Here is a 19,372-nt window from a genome sequence, read left to right as displayed (position 1 = left end):
TGGACGAACTAACTGCGCAGATAGCAGTTAACAGGTATGATGTAATTGGCATCACGGAGACATGGCTCCAGGGTGACCAAGACTGGAACTCAACATCCAGCGGTATTCAACATTTAGGAAGGATAGACTGAAAGGAAAAGGAGGCGGGGTGGCATTGCTGGTTAAAGAGGAAATTAATGCAATAGTAAGGAAGGATATTAGCTTGGATGATGTGGAATCGGTATGGGTGGAGCTACGGAATTCCAAGGGGTAGAAAACGCTAGTGGGAGTTGTGTACATACCACTAAACAGTAGTAGTAGTAAGGTTGGGGACAGCATCAAACAAGAAATTAGGGATGCATGCAATAAAGGTACAGCAGTTATCATGGGCGACTTTAATCTACATATTGATTGGGCTAACCAAACTGGTAGCAATGCGGTGGAGGAGGATTTCCTGGAGTGTATTAGGGATGGTTTTCTAGACCAATATGTCGAGGAACTAACCCGGGAGCTGGCCATCCTCGACTGGGTGATGTGTAATGAGAAAGGACTAATTAGCAATCTTGTTGTGCAAGACCCCTTGGGGAAGAGTGATCATAACATATTTGAATTCTTTATTGGGATGGAGAGTGACACAGTTAATTTAGAAACTAGGGTCCTGAACTTAAGGAAAGGTAATTTCGATGGTTTGAGGCGTGAATTGGTTAGAATAGACTGGCAAATGATACTTAAAGGGTTGACGGTGGTTAGGCAATGGCAAACATTTAAAGATCAAATGGATTAACTTCAGCAATTGTACATCCCTGTCTGGAGTAAAAATAACATGCGGAAGGTGGCTCAACTGTGGCTAACAAGGGAAATTAAGGATAGTATTAAATCCAAGGAAGAGGCATATAAATTGCCCAGAAAAAGCAGCAAACCTGAGGACTGGGAGAAATTTAGAATTCAGCAGCGGAGAACAAAGGGTTTAATTAAGAGGGGGGAAATAGAGTATGAGTAGAAGCATGCCGGGAACATAAAAACTGACTGCAAAAGCTTCTATAGATATGTGAAGAGAAAAAGATTAGTGAAGACCAACTTAGGTTCCTTGCAGTCGGATTCAGGTGAATTTATAATGGGGAACAAAGAAATGGCACACCAATTGAACAAAAACTTTGGTTCTGTCTTCACGAAGAAAGACACAAATAACCTTCCGGAAGTGCTAGGGGACCGACGGTCTAGTGAGAATGAGGAACTGAAGGATATCTGGGAAATTGTGTATAGGGATATCGATGGGATTGAAGGCCGATAAATTGCCGGGGCCTGAAAGTCTGCATCCCAGAGTACTTAAGGAAGTGGCCCTCGAAATAGTGGATGCATTGGTGATCATTTTCCAACAGTCTATCGACTCTGGATCAGTTGCTATGGACTGGAGGGTAGCTAATGTAACACCACTTTTTAAAAAGGGAGGGAGAGAGAAAGCGGGTAATTATAGACCGGTTAGCCTGACATCAGTGGTGGGGAAAATGTTGGAATCAATTATTAAGGATGAAATACCAGCGCATTTGGAAAGCAGTGACAGGATTGGTCCAAGTCATCATGGATTTATGAAGGGGAAATCATGCTTGACAAATCTTCTGGAATTTTTTGAGGATGTAACTAGTAGAGTGGACAAGGGAGAACCAATGGATGTGTTGCATTTGGACTTTCAAAAGGCTTTTGACAAGGTCCTATACAAGAGATTGGTGTGAAAAATCAAAGCACATGGTATTGGGGGTAATGGACTGACATGGATAGAGAACTGGTTGGCAGACAGGAAGCAGAGAGTTGAGATAAACGGGTCCTTTTCAGAATGGCAGGCAGTGACTAGTGAAGTGCCGCAGGGCTCAGTGCTGGGACCCCAGCTCTTTCAATATACATCAATGATTTGGATGAAGAAATTTAGTGTAATATCTCCAAGTTTGCAGATGACACTAAACTGAGTGGCTGTGTGAGCTGTGAGGAGGATGCTAAGAGGCTGCAGGGTGACTTGGACAGGTTAGGTGAGTGGGCAAATGAATGGCAGATGCAGTATAATGTGGATAAATGTGAGATTATGCATTTTGGGGGCAAAAACGCGAAGGCAGAATATTATCTGAATGATGGCAGATTAGGAAAAGTGGATGTGCAACAAGACCTGGGTGTCATGGTTCATCAGTCATTGAAATTTGGCATACAGGTACAGCAGGCGGTGAAGAAGGCAAATAGTATGTTGGCTTTCTTAGCTAGGGGACTTGAGTATAGAGCAGGGAGGTCTTACTGCATTTGTACAGGGCCTTAGTGAGGCCTCACCTGGAATATTGTGTTCAGTTTTGGTCTCCTAATCTGAGGAAGGACGTTCTTGCTATTGAGGGAGTGCAGCGAAGGTTCACCAGACTGATTCCCAGGATGGCTGGACTGACATATGAGGAAAGACTGGATCAACTAGGCCTTTATGCATTGGAGTTTAGAAGGATGAGAGGGGACCTCATAGAAACATACAAGATTCTGACCGGACTGGACAGGTTAGATGCGGGTAGATTGTTCCCGATGTTGGGGAAGTCCAGAACCAGGGGACACAGTCTTGGGATAAGGGTAGGCCATTTTGGACTGAGGTGAGGAGAAACTTCTTCACTCAGTGTTGTTAATCTGTGGAATTTCCTGCCGCAGAGAGTTGTTGATGCAGTTTATTGGATATATTCAAGAGGGAGTTAGATATGGCCCTTACAGCTAAGGGGATCAAGGGGGATGGAGAGAAAGCAGGAAAGGGGTACTGAGGGAATGATCAGCCATGATCTTATTGAATGGTGGTGTAGGCTCGAAGGGCCGACTGGCCTCCTCCTGCACCTATTTTCTATGTCTATGTAAAACTGAGGAAATGGAAGACTAGTTAGTTCGTGCGTGAATATGAAGGAAGAGCAGGTGTGAGAGAGATAGAAGTGGAATTGTGACAGTTTTGCAATTCGAATGATTTGTACTCCTTACATTCCAGAGAATACATTTCCAGAGGGAATATGATATGAAAGTACATGCCTTGAAGTTCCTATGTTCACACTGTTCCTGTTGATCTATAGGTGTTATTAGTCTTGGCTGAATGCAGTGTAAGGAGCTCTTTTGATTATATTTTAGGACGAGCTGGATTCCTCTGGCCTGGTTTAAATGCTCCTGTTGTGAAAAGTGGAACCATTCAATCAATCGGAAGGCGTGATGAAACACAACAGGAAGAGTTGCAGGCTGAAGTCCTTCGACAACGGGAGGAATGGGACAGGAGAAGGAAGATGAAAATTAAGAGAGAAAGAGGCTGGACTGGTAGCTCCTGGGGTGGCATCAGCCTGGGTCCCCCCGACCCTGGTCCTAATGGAGGTAAGAGAAAGATATTTAATTTTTGTTTTAAAACCCTTGCGGGAACAAATAAAGAATTATGGTCTGCACCACTGACTTCTCCACTGTAGCATGGATAGAGGATTGGCTGACTAACAGAGAGCAGAGAGTTGGGATAAATGGTTCATTCTCTGGTTGGCAACCAGTAACTAGTGGTGTGCTGCAGGGATCAGTGCTGGGACCCCAACTATTTACAATCTATATTAACGACTTGGAAGAAGGGACTGTGTGTAACGTAGCCAAGTTTGCTGACGATACAAAGATGGGAGGAAAAGCAATGTGTGAAGAGGACACAAAAAATCTGCAAAAGGACATAGACAGGCTAAGTGAGTGGGCAAAAATTTAGCAGATGGAGTAAAATGTCGGAAAGTGTGAGGTCATGCACTTTGGCAGAAAAAAAATTACAGAACAAGTTATTATTTAAATGGAGAAAGATTGCAAAGTGCCGCAGTACAGCGGGACCTGGGGGTACTTGTGCATGAAACACAAAAGGATAGTATGCAGGTACAGCAAGTGATCAAGAAGGCCAATGGTATCTTGGCCTTTAATGCAAAAGGAATGGAGTATAAAAGCAGGGAAGTCTTGCTACAGCTATATAAGGTGTTGGTGAGGCCACACCTGGAATACTACATGCAGTTTTGGTTTCCATATTTACGAAAGGATATACTTGCTTTGGAGGCAGTTCAGAGAAGGTTCAGTAGGTTGATTCCGGAGATGAGGGGGTTGACTTATGAGGAAAGGTTGAGTAGGTTAGGCCTCTACTCAGTGGAATTCAGAAGAATGAGAGGTGATCTTATCAAAACGTGTAAGATTATGAGGGGCTCTGACAGGGTGGATGCAGAGAGGATGTTTCCACTGATGGGGGAGACTAGAACTAGAGGACAGAATTGTAGAATAAAGGGCCGCCCATTTAAAACAGAGATGAGAAGAAATTTATTCTCCCAAAGGGTTGTAAATCTGTGGAATTTGCTGCCTCAGAGAGCTGTGGAAGCTGGGACATTGAATAAATTTAAGACAGAAATGGACAGTTTCTTAAATGATAAGGGGGGTTATGGGGAGCGGGTGGGGAAGTGGAGCTGAGTCCATGATCAGATCAGCCATGATCTTATTGAATGTCGGAGCAGACTCGAGAGGCCGTATGGCCTACTCTTGTTCTTATTTCTTATGTTCTTATGTATGTTGTCTGACACAAGGTATATTATTACTTCACGGTCAAGATGGTTCTTCCAGTTGTCCTTAACCCAGAGGTGAAGCGCTTTGTTTTAATAAATTACCCTATTTGGCAGCCTGCTCAGGAACTACCAAAAACTATGCGTGTATTGGTGGAGTTCCAGTGTCGTTCAAGGCTGAGTTTCAGAGCACGATAATTTACTGCAACAGCTGCTGAGCCATTTCGGCTTTCCAGTCAAACACTGTAGAAAAATGTTTCTTTTGGGTTTTCTTTATTTGTTCACAGGATGTGGGCGTCGCTGGCAAGGCCAACATTTATTGCCCATCCCTAATTGCCCTTGAGAAGGTGGTGATGAGCCACCTTTTGAACCGCTGCAGTCCAATTGGTAAAGGTATTCCCACAGTGCTGTTAGGGAGGGAGTTCCAAGACTTTGACCCAGCGACGATGAAGGATCGGTGATATATTTCCAAGTCAGGATGGTGTGTGACTTGGAGGGGAACATGCAGGTGATGATGTTCCTATGCGTTTGCTGCCCTGGTCCTTCTCGGTGATGGAGGTCTTAGCACACTTGATGTGCATGTCCTGGACAAGGTTCCCTTTCATTTTCTTTTGGGTGTCCGGCCCTTTTAAGGGGCTGCACAGCTGATTCAAAATGCCGGGCATGCGTGGTTTTTCTCATTTAAATGCAGCTTAAGTGGAATTGATCCTGGATTTTGGTCAGAGGCACAGAATTTGCCTCTTTTACACTATCCAGTATCGTCGGCAGCAAGAATACCACATTAGTGCTGCTGGCAGCAATTAACCAAGGTTAAACTGCCAGTAGCGCTGTGGAAGCTTTGTAACTAAATAGGTTTTGTGCATTTGTTTTTAAAAATAGGGGGTGAAATTTGACTTTGGGTGTAGCTCAAAATGGACAATAGCGATTGATTTTAATGTAAAAGAAAATCAGGCAGGCTGTAAAACGGGCTGCCGATTCCCTATGGTCTGTTTTGTGTTCCCGCTGAAGTCGAACTTCACGCCCATAGAGCCTGTAAAATGAATATAGTGCTACTGTGAGGCCATTTAAGGTTGTTTAGGCAGAGGTTGAAGTTCTAGTCAACACAATCCTCCCAGTTTCTGATCTGGATTTATTGAACGTTTAGTAGATGAAACTTGAAAGAAATGGAAGCTAGATCACCAAATGAATACCTTAGGTTGTGTTGAACAGTCTTTGCAACTGTGTTTTTTTCACTATTGGGATTGTACTGGTCAGTTCTTTGGTAATTGGTCATAAGAAGGAGAGGTTAGAAGCTATTCACCTCTCTATCTACAGAGACATGCTGACATAATGTTGGTTCCTAGCTTTGCAGGCATTTTATGTGTGATTTTATTTTTATATAATTTGCAGTGTTTGAAGGTGAGTGAACTCTCTTCATACCTCCATATTCCTTATTGATCACACAACTGAAAAATGATTGACTTTTAAAAAATTCATTGAATATTTTAACAATTCTCGAGCATTGTGGAATGATGTCCTACTCGTAGTTTATGTTCTTCAATTTTCCATCCATAGTGTGCTGAATTGCCATCCTGTAGCAGTAGTACTCTTAGTAGTAATGTATTAATCACTCTCTTCTCTGACCAACCTGTCGAAATGTCTCCTTTTTTGGCTTGATGTCACATTTTATCTAATTTGTGTTCCTTTGAAGAGCCTTGGGACATTCACTATGTTATAGGTGCTATATAAATGCAAGTTGTTGCACATGATGTGGCTTAATGTCTCAGTTTTCTTGCATAGTCAGCATTCCAATTGGAAAATATAGAACAGATTCAGCTGTATAACTAGGCAGCTTGTCAGTGTGATGGAAGTAAAGTTGGTGCAATATTTCTTTTGCTGATGTTACCAGCAAGTTCGATGAATACCAACTTCTTTTGTATTTCGAACCTGGGGCCATAGCATCATTATTACATCAACTGTGGCTCAGTGTTGGATTTCAAGTAATTCCAGAATATGGGAGTCTAAGCAGATTCACTGCGTAAAAAATCCTAGAACCAACTTTGTCCTTGGTGTTTTTCAAATTTTAAAATGATGTCGCTTCAGGCATCTCATGCATCATATCAATCCCAAATATTTTGCCTTGTACAAACTGAGCTTAATTATATAATGATTAAACAAGAAAGAAAACCTAGGGGGAATCATTTCAGCACAAAGTGCTCCCCATCTGTATAATTAAAAAAAAATCTCAATTTATTAACAGTTTCTCACCCGTGGAGATTCACCCGAGCTAGGAAATGATTACCTTGGGCACCTCTTGATCCTCATCCGGGATGGTGTGATGTGCTGAGCTCCACATTAGCAAATGGAACTGCTCCAGGTTGTGCCTTTAATCTGCATCAGAATGGCCCTAGGAGCAGGTACAATCTTGAAATGCTAGGTCTTCCTAAGAGGGGAAATGTGTTATTAAATTGAAGATATGCCCCTTGTTTTTTCTCAAGCTATACCATTGGTAACTACTTTGTACCAACATATCTAACGAAGTGTATGAAAGCATGGGCCTTATGCTAAATGTCAGTAAGACAAATGTCCTCCACCAGCCTGTCCTCGCCGCACAGCACTGCCCCCCCAGACATCAAGATCCACGGCGTGGCCCTGGACAACGTGGACCACTTCCCCTATCTCGGGAGCTTCCTATCAACAAGAGCAGACATTGACGACGAGATCCAACACCAGCTCCAGTGCGTCAGTGCAGCCTTTGGCCGCCTGAGGAAAAGAGTGTTTGAACACCAAGCCCTCAAAACTGTCACCAAGCTCATGGTCTGCAGAGCCACAGTAATACCCGCCCTCATGTATGGCTCAGAGACGTGACCATGTACAGTAGACACTCAAGTCGCTGGAGAAATACCACCAGCGATGTCTCCGCAAGATCCTACAAATCCCCTGGGAGGACAGACACACAAACATTAGAGTCCTCCTCCAGGCCAACAACCCCAGCATTGAAACACTGACCACACTTGATCAGCTCCGCTGGGCAGACCACATAGTTCGTGTTATATATGTAAACTTGTATATACCTTGTTCAACCACCAGAGGGCTCATCCCCTGGAGTCCCAAGCGATTCCACAATCCCTTGGGAGCACAGATACTTAAGAGGGCCTCACAGACTGGAAAGGCACTCTGGAGACCTGCAATAGAAACATAGAAAATAGGTGCAGGAGTAGGCCATTCGGCCCTTCTAGCCTGCACCGCCATTCAATGAGTTCATGGCTGAACATGCAACTTCAGTACCCCATTCCTGCTTTCTCGCCATACCCCTTGATCCCCCGAGTAGTAAGGACTTCATCTAACTCCTTTTTGAATATATTTAGTGAATTGTCCTCAACAACTTTCTGCGGTAGAAAATTCCACAGGTTCACCACTCTCTGGGTGAAGAAGTTTCTCCTCATCTCGGGCCTAAATGGCTTACCCCTTATCCTTAGACTGTGACCCCTGGTTCTGGACTTCCCCAACATTGGGAACATTCTTCCTGCATCTAACCTGTCTAAACCTCACAATTTTAAACGTTTCTATGAGGTCTCCCCTCATTCTTCTGAAGTCCAGTGAATGCAAGCCCAGTTGATCCAGTCTTTCTTGATAGGTCAGTCCCGCCATCCCGGGAATCAGTCTGGTGAACCTTCGCTGCACTCCCTCAATAGCAAGAATGTCCTTCCTCACGTTAGGAGACCAAAACTGTACACAATACTCCAGGTGTGGCCTCACCAAGGCCCTGTACAGCTGTAGTAACACCTCCCTGTTCCTGTACTCAAATCCCCTCGCTATGAAGGCCAACATGCCATTTGCTTTCTTAACCGCCTGCTGTACCTGCATGCCAACCTTCAATGACTGATGTACCATGACACCCAGGTCTCGTTGCACCTCCCCTTTTCCTAATCTGTCACCATTCAGATAATAGTCTGTGTCTCTGTTTTTATCACCAAAGTGGATAACCTCACATTTATCCACATTATACTTCATCTGCCATGCATTTGCCCAGTCACCTAACCTATCCAAGTCGCTCTGCAGCCTCATAGCATCCTCCTTGCAGCTCACACTGCCACCCAACTTAGTGTCATCCGCAAATTTGGAGATACTACATTTAATCCCCTCGTCTAAATCATTAATGTACAGTGTAAACAGCTGGGGCCCCAGCACAGAACCTTGCGGTACCCCACTAGTCACTGCCTGCCATTCTGAAAAGTACCCATTTACTCCTACTCTTTGCTTCCTGTCTGACAACCAGTTCTCAATCCATGTCAGCACACTACCCCAAATCCCATGTGCTTTAACTTTGCACATGAATCTCTTGTGTCGGACCTTGTCGAAAGCCTTCTGAAAGTCCAAATATACCACATCAACTGGTTCTCCCTTGTCCACTCGACTGGAAACATCCTCAAAAAATTCCAGAAGATTTGTCAAGCATGATTTCCCTTTCACAAATCCATGCTGACTTGGACCTATCATGTCACCTCTTTCCAAATGCGCTGCTATGACATCCTTAATAATTGATTCCATCATTTTACCTACTACCGATGTCAGGCTGACCGGTCTATAATTCCCTGTTTTCTCCCTCCTTTTTTAAAAAGTTAGGTTACATTGGCTACCCTCCACTCGATAGGAACTGATCCAGAGTCAATGGAATGTTGGAAAATGACTGTCAATGCATCCGCTATTTCTAAGGCCACCTCCTTAAGTACTCTGGGATGCAGTCCATCAGGCCCTGGGGATTTATCGGCCTTCAATCCCATCAATTTCCCCAACACAATTTCCCGACTAATAAAGATTTCCCTCAGTTCCTCCTTACTCGACCCTCTGACCCCTTTTATATCCGGAAGGTTGTTTGTGTCCTCCTTAGTGAATACCGAACCAAAGTACTTGTTCAATTGGTCCGCCATTTCTTTGTTCCCTGTTATGACTTCCCCTGATTCTGACTGCAGGGGACCTACGTTTGTCTTTACTAACCTTTTTCTCTTTACATATCTATAGAAACTTTTGCAATCCGTCTTAATGTTCCCTGCAAGCTTCTTCTCGTACTCCATTTTCCCTGCCCTAATCAAACCCTTTGTCCTCCTCTGCTGAGTTCTAAATTTCTCCCAGTCCCTGAGTTCACTGCTATTTCTGGCCAATTTGTATGCCACTTCCTTGGCTTTAATACTATCCCTGATTTCCCTTGATAGCCACGGTTGAGCCACCTTCCCTTTTTTATTTTTACGCCAGACAGGAATGTACAATTGTTGTAGTTCATCCATGCGGTCTCTAAATGTCTGCCATTGCCCATCCACAGTCAACCCCTTCAGTATCATTCGCCAATCTATCCTAGCCAATTCACGCCTCATACCTTCAACGTTACCCTTCTTTAAGTTCTGGACCATGGTCTCTGAATTAACTGTTTCATTCTCCATCCTAATGCAGAATTCCACCATATTATGGTCACTCTTCCCCAAGGGGCCTCGCACAACGAGATTGCGAATTAATCCCCTCTCATTACACAATAAGATGGCCTCCCCCCTAGTTGGTTCCTTGACATATTGGTCGAGAAAACCATCCCTTATGCACTCCAGGAAATCCTCCTCCACTGTATTGCTTCCAGTTTGGTTAGCCCAATCTATATGCATATTAAAGTCACCCATTATAACTGCTGCACCCTTATTGCATGCACCCCTAATTTCCTGTTTGATGCCCTCCCCAACATCACTACGACTGTTTGGAGGTCTGTACACAACTCCCACTAACGTTTTTTGCCCTTTGGTGTTCTGCAGCTCTACCCATATAGATTCCACATCATCCAAGCTAATGTCCTTCCAAACTATTGCATTAATCTCCTCCTTAACCAGCAATGCTACCCCACCTCCTTTTCCTTTTATTCTATCCTTCCTGAATGTTGAATACCCCTGGATGTTGAGTTCCCAGCCCTGATCATCCTGGAGCCACGTCTCCGTAATCCCAATCACATCATATTTGTTAACATCTATTTGCACAGTTAATTCATCCACCTTATTGCGGATACTCCTTGCATTAAGACACAAAGCCTTCAGGCTTGTTTTTTTAACACCCTTTGTCCTTTTAGAATTTTGCTGTCCAGTGGCCCTTTTTGTTCTTTGCCTTGGGTTTCTCTGCCCTCCACTTTTCCTTATCTTCTTTCTGTCTTTTGCTTTTGTCTCCCTTTTGTTTCCCTCTGTCTCCCTGCATTGGTTCCCATCCCCCTGCCATATTAGTTTAACTCCTCCCCAACAGCACTGGCAAACACTCCCCCTAGGACATTGGTTCCGGTCCTGCCCAGGTGCAGACCGTCCGGTTTGTACTGGTCCCACCTCCCCCAGAACTGGTTCCAATGCCCCAGGAATTTGAATCCCTCCCTGCTGCACCACTGCTCAAGCCACGTATTCATCTGCGCTATCCTGCGATTCCTACTCTGACTAGCACGTGGCACTGGTAGCGATCCCGAGATTACTACTTTTGAGGTCCTACTTTTTAATTTAGCTCCTAGCTCCTTAAATTCTTTTTGTAGGACCTCATCCCTTTTTTTTTTACCTATGTCGTTGGTACCAATGTGCACCACGACAACTGGCTGTTCTCCCTCCATTTTTAGAATGTCCTGTACCCACTCCGAGACATCCTTGACCCTTGCACCAGGGAGGCAACATACCATCCTGGAGTCTCGGTTGCGGCCGCAGAAACGCCTATCTATTCCCCTTACAATTGAATCCCCTATCACTATTGCTCTCCCACTCTTTTTCCTGCCCTCCTGTGCAACAGAGCCAGCCACGGTGCTATGAACTTGGCTGCTGCTGCCCTCCCCTGATGAGTCATCCCCCTCAACAGTACTCAGAGCAGTGTATCTGTTTTGCAGGGGGATGACCACAGGGGACCCCTGCACTACCTTCCTTGCACTGCGCTTCCTGCTGGTCTTCCATTCCCTATCTGGCTGTGGACCCCTTTACCTGCGGTACGACCAACTCACTAATCATGCTATTCACGTCATTCTCAGCATCGTGGATGCTCCAGAGTGAATCCGCCCTCAGCTCCAACTCCGCAACGCGGTCCGTCAGGAGCTGGAGGCAGATACACTTCCCGCACACGTAGTCGTCAGGAACACTGGAATCGTCCCTGAGTTCCCGCATGGTACAGGAGGAGCAGAACACGTGACCGAGCTGTCCTGCCATGACTTAACCCTTAGATACGCAACAACAATGCTAAAGTTTACTCACTGTTATGGAAGAGAAAAAAGAAAAACTACTCACCAATCACCAGCCAATCACTTACCCCCTTGGCTGTGACGTCACCTTTCTGTTTCTTTCTACTTCTTTTTTGCCTTCTCCCTGTAGCTGCACTGGCTCGCCTTTTATAGGCCTCTTCACACACCTCCGATGCTGCTCCCGACTGCCGCCGACGCTGGGCCCCAGACTCCCTGCTGTGCCTTTTATAGGACTCTGCACGCACCTCCGACGCTGCTCCCGACTGCCGCCGACGCTGGGCCCCAGACTCCCTGCTGTGCCTTTTATAGGACTCTGCACGCACCTCCGACGCTGCTCCCGACTGCCGCCGACGCTGGGCCCCAGACTCCCTGCTGTGCCTTTTATAGGCCGCTCCACGCACCTTCACGTAAAAGACTACGGTCACACTTCACTTTGAGCTCAGTGTCCAGTCAGACTCTTTATTCACACATAACAACTGGTGCGAAATACAGATGACGAACCCAACGATGCAGAGAACAGTGGGCATCCTGGAGAAATTCTCGGAGGGAGATGATTGGGAAACCTTCGTGGAGCGACTCATCCAACACATCATGGCCAACGAGCTGGAAGGAGAAACGAACGCTGCTAAACGAAGGACGATTCACCTCACCGTCTGCGGGGCGCCAACGTATGGCCTCATGAAAAATCTGCTTGCTCTAGCGAAACCCACAGAAAAATCGTACGATGATTTGTACACACTGGTCAGGGAGCATCTGAACCCAAAGAAAAGCGTTCTGATGGCGAGGTACCGGTTCTACGCCGACAAAAGGCCTGAAGGCCAGGAAGTGGCGAGTTATGTCGTCGAGCTAAGACGCCTTGCAGGACATTGCGAATTTGAAGGACATTTGGAGCACATGCTCAGAGACTTTTTCGTACTTGGCATTGGCCATGAAATGATACTTCGCAAACTTTTGATTGCAGAGACCCCAACCTTGAGTAAGGCCATAGCGATAGCCCAGGTGTTCATTGCCACCAGTGACAATGCTAAGCAAATCTCTCAGCACACGAGTGCTGCTACAAGTACTGTGAACAAAGTGATGTTGTTTTCAAATCACAACGTACAATGCATGTCCCACGTGCCTGCAGCTGCACGCCCGCAGATGTCTCAGAGTCCACCATCAAGGATGTTGAATGCAAGGCCATTAACACCTTGTTGGCGCTGCGGGGGTGATCATTGTTTCCAACCGCTTCAAAGGGTTGTGGAACAATGGGACACCTCCAACGTATGTGCAGGCAAGTTGCAAACCCTGTTAATCCTGCAAACCACCATGTTGCAGAGGAGGACAGATCCACGCCGGATTACAATGAACCAGAGCCTCAGACCGAGGTATATGGGGTGCACACATGTGTTGAAGGTTGAATTAAATGGACTTACGGTGTCAATGGAGCTGGACACGGGAGCAAGCCAGTCCATTATGAGCAAAAAGACATTCGAAAAATTGTGGTGCAGCAAGGCCTCTAGGCCAGTCTTGACTCCCATTCGCACAAAACTGAGAACTTACACAAAGGAACTGATTCCCGTAATCGTCAGTGCTACTGTAAAGGTTTCCTACGATGGAGCGGTGCACAAGCTACCACTCTAGGTGGTACCGGGCGATGGTCCCACGCTGCTCGGCAGGAACTGGCTGGGGAAAGTTACTCTGGAACTGGGACGACGTCCGAGCGCTCTCGTCCGCTGACGACACTTCGTGTGCCCAGGTCTTAAACAAGTCCCCTTCGCTGTTCGAACCAGGCATCGGGAAGTTCCATGGAGCAAAAGTGCAGATCCATCTAATTCCGAGGGCGCAACCCATCCATCACAAGGCGAGAGCAGTACCGTAGATGATGAAAGAAAAGGTAGAGATCAAGCTAGACCGGCTGCAAAGAGAGGGCATCATTTCGCCGATTGAATTCAACGAGTGGACCAGTCCGATCGTTCTCGTCCTCAAGGGAGACGGCACCGTCAGAATCAGTGGTGATTACAAAGTAACTATCAATCGTTTCTCCCTGCAAGATCAATATCCACTACCAAAGACCGCCGACCTTTTTGCTACACTGGCAGGAGGAAAGACGTTCATGAAGCTGGACTTGACCTCGTCCTACATGACGCAGGAGCTGGAGGAATCATCGAAGGGCCTCACCTGTATCAACACGCACAAAGATCTCTTCGAATTCCAAACGGGCATCTGTTATAAATGATCAGCCGCGGCGATATTCCAGAGAAACATGGAAAGCTTACTGAAGTTGGTCCCGCGAACAGTGGTCTTCCAGGATGACATTTTGGATACAGGCCGGGACACAGTCGAGCATCTGCAGAACCTGGAGGAGGTTCTTAGTCGGCTCAACCACGTGGGGCTCAGGTTAAAACGCTCAAAGTGCATTTTCCTGGCGCCTGAAGTGGAGTTCCTGGGAAGGAGGATTGCGGCGGATGGCATCAGGCACACCGATTGGAAGACGGAGGTAATCGAGAACACACCGAGGCCACAGAACGTGACGGAGCTGCGATCTTTTCTAGGACTCCTGAACTACTTTGGTAACTTCTTACCGGGTCTCAGCACACTGTTAGAACCACTGCACGCCTTACTGCGTAAAGGAGACGAATGGGAATGGGGAAAAAGCCAAGAAAATGCCTTTGTAAAAGCGAGAAAATTAACATGCTCAAACACATTGCTTGTGTTGTATGATCCATGTAAGCGTTTGGTACTAGCATGTGATGCGTTGTCGTATGGCGTCGGGTGTGTATTGCAACAAGCTAATGATTCTGGGAAATTGCAACCAGTTGCTTATGCGTCCAGAAGTATATCTAAAACTGAGAGAGCCTACAGCATGAATGAAAAAGAAAATGCATCATTATCTGTTTGGGCTAAAATTTGAATTGGAAACTGACCATAAGCCACTAATATCCCTGTTTTCCGAGAGTAAGGGGATAAATACTAATGCATCGGCCCGCATCCAGAGATGGGCGCTCACGTTCTCCGCATACAACTACGCCATCCGCCACAGGCCAGGCACAGAAAACTGGGGGGTAGAAATGGCGTAACCCACAGATTTAATGATGGTTATGGAAGCATTCGAGAGTGAGCAATCACCCGTTACAGCCCGACAGATTAGAACCGGGATGAGCCAGGACCCCTTACTGTCCCTAGTTAAAAATTGTGTGCTTCAAGGGAGCTGGTCCAGTGTCCCTGTGGAAATGCAGGAAGAGATAAAGCCGTTCCAGTGGCGCAAAGATGAAATGTCTATACAGGCAGACTGCCTTCTGTGGGGCATTCGGGTAGTGGTCCCCAAGAAGGGCAGAGACACCTTCATCAGTGACCTCCACAGTACCCACCGAGGCATCGTAATGATGAAAGCGATAGCCAGATCCCACATGTGATGGTTCTACATGCACAGATGTAACACATGCTCGCAATTAAGCAATGCACCCAGGGAGGCGCCACTAAGCTTATGGTCTTGGCCCTCCAAACCGTGGTCTAGGGTCCATGTCGACTATGCAGGCCCGTTCTTGGGTAAAATGTTCCTTGTGGTTATAGATGCGTACTCCAAATGGATTGAATGTGAGATAATGTCGGCAAGCACATCCGCTGCCACCACTGAAAGCCTGAGGACCATGTTTGCCACGCACGGACTACCTGGTGAGCGACAACGGGCCATGTTTTACCAGTACCGAGTTCAAAGAATTCATGACCCGTAACGGGATCAAACATGTTACATCTGCTCCGTTTAAACCAGCATCCAATGGTCAGGCAGAGGGAGTTGTGCAAACCCTCAAGCAGGGCTTGAAGAGGCTCACTGCAGACTCGCCTATCCCGAGTCCTGCTTGGTTACCGCACGAGACCCCACTCACTCACTGGGATTCCACCTGCTGAACTGCTCATAAAAAGGGCACTTAAGACAAGGCTCTCGCTAGATCACCCTCATCTACATGAACAGGTAGAGAGCAGGCGGCTTCAACAAAGTGCATACGTGTCACGCAAGATTGAAATCAATGATCCTGTATTTGTATTGAATTATGGACAAGGTCCCAAGTGACTTCCCGGCACTATTGTGGCCAAAGAGGGGAGCAGGGTGTTTCGGGTCAAACTTTCAAATGGACTCATTCACGGAAAACACTTGGACCAAATCAAACTCAGATTCACGGACTATCCTGAGCAACCCACCTTGGACCCTACCTTCTTTGACCCCCCAACATACACACCAGTGGCAACCGACACCATGGTTGGCCACGAATCAGAACCCATCATCTGCAGCAGCCCAGCAGGACTCACCACACCAGGCAGCCCAGCAAGGCCAACTGTACAGCAGCCCAGCGAGGGCCCAACAAACGCTTCACCAAAACCAGCATTTGCACCGTGACGACCAACCTGGGAAAGAAAGGCCCCAGATCGACTCACCTTGTAAATAGTTACACTGTTTACTTTGGGGGTGGGGGGGGGAGTGTTGTTATATATGTAAACTTGTATATACCTTGTACAACCACCAGAGGGATCATCCCCTGGAGTCCCAAGGGATTCCACAATCCCTTGGGAGCACAGATACTTAAGGAAGCCTCACAGGCTGGAGAGGCACTCTGGAGACCTGCAATAAAAGACTACGGTCACACTTCACTTTGAGCTCACAGTATCCAGTCAGACTCTTTATTCATACATAACAGTTCGCGTGCCAGACATGAGATTCCCAAAGCAAACGCTCGACTCAGAACTCGTCCACGGCAAACGAGCCAAAGGTGGGCAGAGGAAACGTTATAAGAGCACCCTCAAAGCCTCCCTGATAAAATGCGACATCCCCACTGACACCTGGGAGTCCCTGGCCATAGACCGCCCTAAGCGGAGGAAGTGCATCCAGAAGGGCACTGAGCTCCTCGAGTATCATCACCGAGAGCATGCAGAAATCAAGCACAGGCAGCGGAAGGAGCGTGCGGCAAACCAGGCTCCCTGCCCACCCTTTCCCTCAACGACTATCTGTCCCGCTTGTGACAGAGACTGTGGTTCTCATATTGGACTGTTTAGTCACCTAAGAACTCATGCTAAGAGTAGAAGCAAGTCTTCCTGCAGAGAACTTATGGCCGGCAATAATCCCTCAATTTGCATCCAGAGAAGCACAGCGAGAGTCAGTGATCATCATCATCATCATCATCATCATAGGCAGTCCCTCGAGTCGAGGCTGACTTGCTTCCATGCCAAAAAGTTCACAGGTGTTTCAATATTCCAGGTCCCGAACTAAATCTTGAAGGGTGGAAGATGCCTGTGCGTGGTTTTTTTTTACGTGTGGTGGCCGTTGCACACCAGCCACCACACGGGCTTGACAGAGCTAGGTCTTGGTCCAGTGGCAAGGGTTATTCAAGACGACTGGAGACCAACTTTGCAGCACGGACCTAGTGTGCACACATATCGCAGTTTGGGCTGGCCCATGCTGCCCCTGGGCCCTCGCCTCTTCTGGGCCCCGAACTCGCACCTCTCCTGAGCCCCGATCACGTCCCTCTACAATCTCTCGTCGCTCCTTCGCCCTGACCTTGCTGCTCCTGCAGTACCTGCCCACGCTCCAATCAGCGACCTGGATCTTAGTGACGTGCAATCCAGTCGCCCTCTTCGCTGCCGTTGCTCTCCTGCTCCAACACGTGCTGCTCCCTGGAGTGCTCCTTCCGATGGTGCTCGCAGGCCGGGGCTGCGCAGACTGCTGGGGCCAGGTCACCACGCTGCTGCTTTCTGCTCACCGGCCTGCTCCGATGGAGCATGCTGGTGACCCATGCTGGTGGAATGTTATGTCTGGATCATGTCAGATGATGCTGCTGGCCCTCACTCTGTAAAAGTTGAACTGGTGAAAGTTTTGATTGACAGCCTCGGAATGCATGGCCTCAGCTCCTCTCCTTGTTAACCAGAGTCTTGTCTGTCTATATAACAGTTTTTAGAGTGTTCATCATACTCCAGGTGGCATACTTCATAGTCAACGGTATAAAAAGAAGAGAAAGAATGGCATGTTGTGTTTGAGCTAAAAATGATCAGACCGTAATTAAAGTGTGATGTATGTCCGGGCCTATTTCGACCTGCGTAGGAAAGTACCTGAGCAGTGGTATTGAAGGAACAGCTTAGGTCATCAACGAATCGGCACAGATCTCGGGCCACGCACAAGCAATGCCATGGGAGCTCAGCTAGTTGTAACTCACATTATTTTCAGTTTATTGATTCATTTTTATTCCAACCTAGTATAGTATTAGGCGATCCCTTGTATCGAGGATGACCCACTTCCACACCAAAAAGGGATACGTTTACAGGTGTTTCAATGAGGGACCTGACATTCTAGGTCCCGAACTACATATTGATGGGTGGAAGATGCTTGTGCGTGGATTCTTTTAACGTATGGTGGCCGTTGCACAACAGCCATCACATGGGCTTGACAGAGCTCGATCTTGATCCAATGGCAAGGGTTAGAACATAAGAACATAAGAAATATGAACAGGAGTAGGTCATATGGCCTCTCGAGCCTGCTCCGCCATTCAGTAAGATCATGGCTGATCTGATCATGGACTCAGCTCCACTTCCCCGCCTGCTCCCCATAACCCGTTATCCCCTTACCGTTTAAGAAACTGTCTATTTCTGTCTTAAATTTATTCAATGTCCCAGCATCCACAGCTCTCTGAGGCAGCAAATTCCACAGATTTACAATCATCAGAGCGAAGAAATTTCCCTCTGTTTTAAATGGGCGGCCACTTATTCTAAGATCGTGCCCTCTAGTTCTAGTCTCCCCCATCAGTGGAAACATCCTCTCTGCATCCACCTTGTCAAGCCTCCTAATAATCTTATACGTTTCAATAAGATCACCTCTCATTCTTTGAATTCCAATGAGTAGATGCCCTACCTACTCAACCTTTCCTCATAAGTCATAGAAACATAGAAACATAGAAAATAGGTGCAGGAGTAGGCCATTCGGCCCTTCTAGCCTACACCGCCATTCAATGAGTTCATGGCTGAACATTCAACTTCAGTACCCCATTCCTGCTTTCTCGCCATACCCCCTCATCTCCAGAATCAACCTAGTGAACCTTCTCTGAACTGCCTCCAAAGCAAGTATATCATTTCGTAAATATGGAAACCAAAACTGCACTCAGTATTCCAGGTTGGCCTCACCAATACCTTATATAGCTGTAGCAAGACTTCCCTGCTTTTATACTCCATTCCCTTTGCAATAAAGGCCAAGATACCATTGGCCTTCCTGATCACTTGCTGTACCTGCATACTATCCTTTTGTGTTTCATGCACAAGTATCCCCAGGTCCCGCTGTACTGTGGCACTTTGCAATCTTTCTCCATTTAAATAATAACTTGTTCTTTGATTTATTTCTGCCAAAGTGCATGACCTCACACTTTCCAACATTATACTTCATCTGCCAAATTTTTGCCCACTCACAACCTGTCTATGTCCTTTTGCAAATTTTTTGTGTCCTCCTCACACATTGCTTTTCCTCCCATCTTTGTATCGTCAGCAAACTTGGCTACGTTACACTCGGTCCCTTCTTCTAAGTCGTTAATATAGATTGTAAATAGTTGGGGTCCAAGACAACTGGAGACCAAGCTCTGCTGCACGGACCTAATGTCCATAGATCGCAGTGTGGGCTGGCCCG

At 46.7% G+C, this 19,372-nt stretch overlaps 1 protein-coding gene across 1 annotated transcript in view; it reads left to right on the top strand.

Annotated features, from left to right (window-relative positions):
* Positions 1-19,372, top strand: part of mrps5 (mitochondrial ribosomal protein S5) — a 195,906-nt gene that overhangs the window by 52,546 nt on the left and 123,988 nt on the right. The window contains exon 4 of the mRNA XM_070884570.1: positions 3,106-3,339. Coding sequence (XP_070740671.1) covers positions 3,106-3,339 — 234 coding nt within the window. The remainder of the gene's footprint in view (positions 1-3,105; positions 3,340-19,372) is intronic.

Source organism: Pristiophorus japonicus, chromosome 7, assembly GCF_044704955.1.
Source record: "Pristiophorus japonicus isolate sPriJap1 chromosome 7, sPriJap1.hap1, whole genome shotgun sequence".
Taxonomy (NCBI): domain Eukaryota; kingdom Metazoa; phylum Chordata; class Chondrichthyes; family Pristiophoridae; genus Pristiophorus; species Pristiophorus japonicus.
The sequence above is the reverse complement of the archived record's forward strand: the minus strand, read 5'-3'. Positions and strand labels throughout refer to the sequence as shown.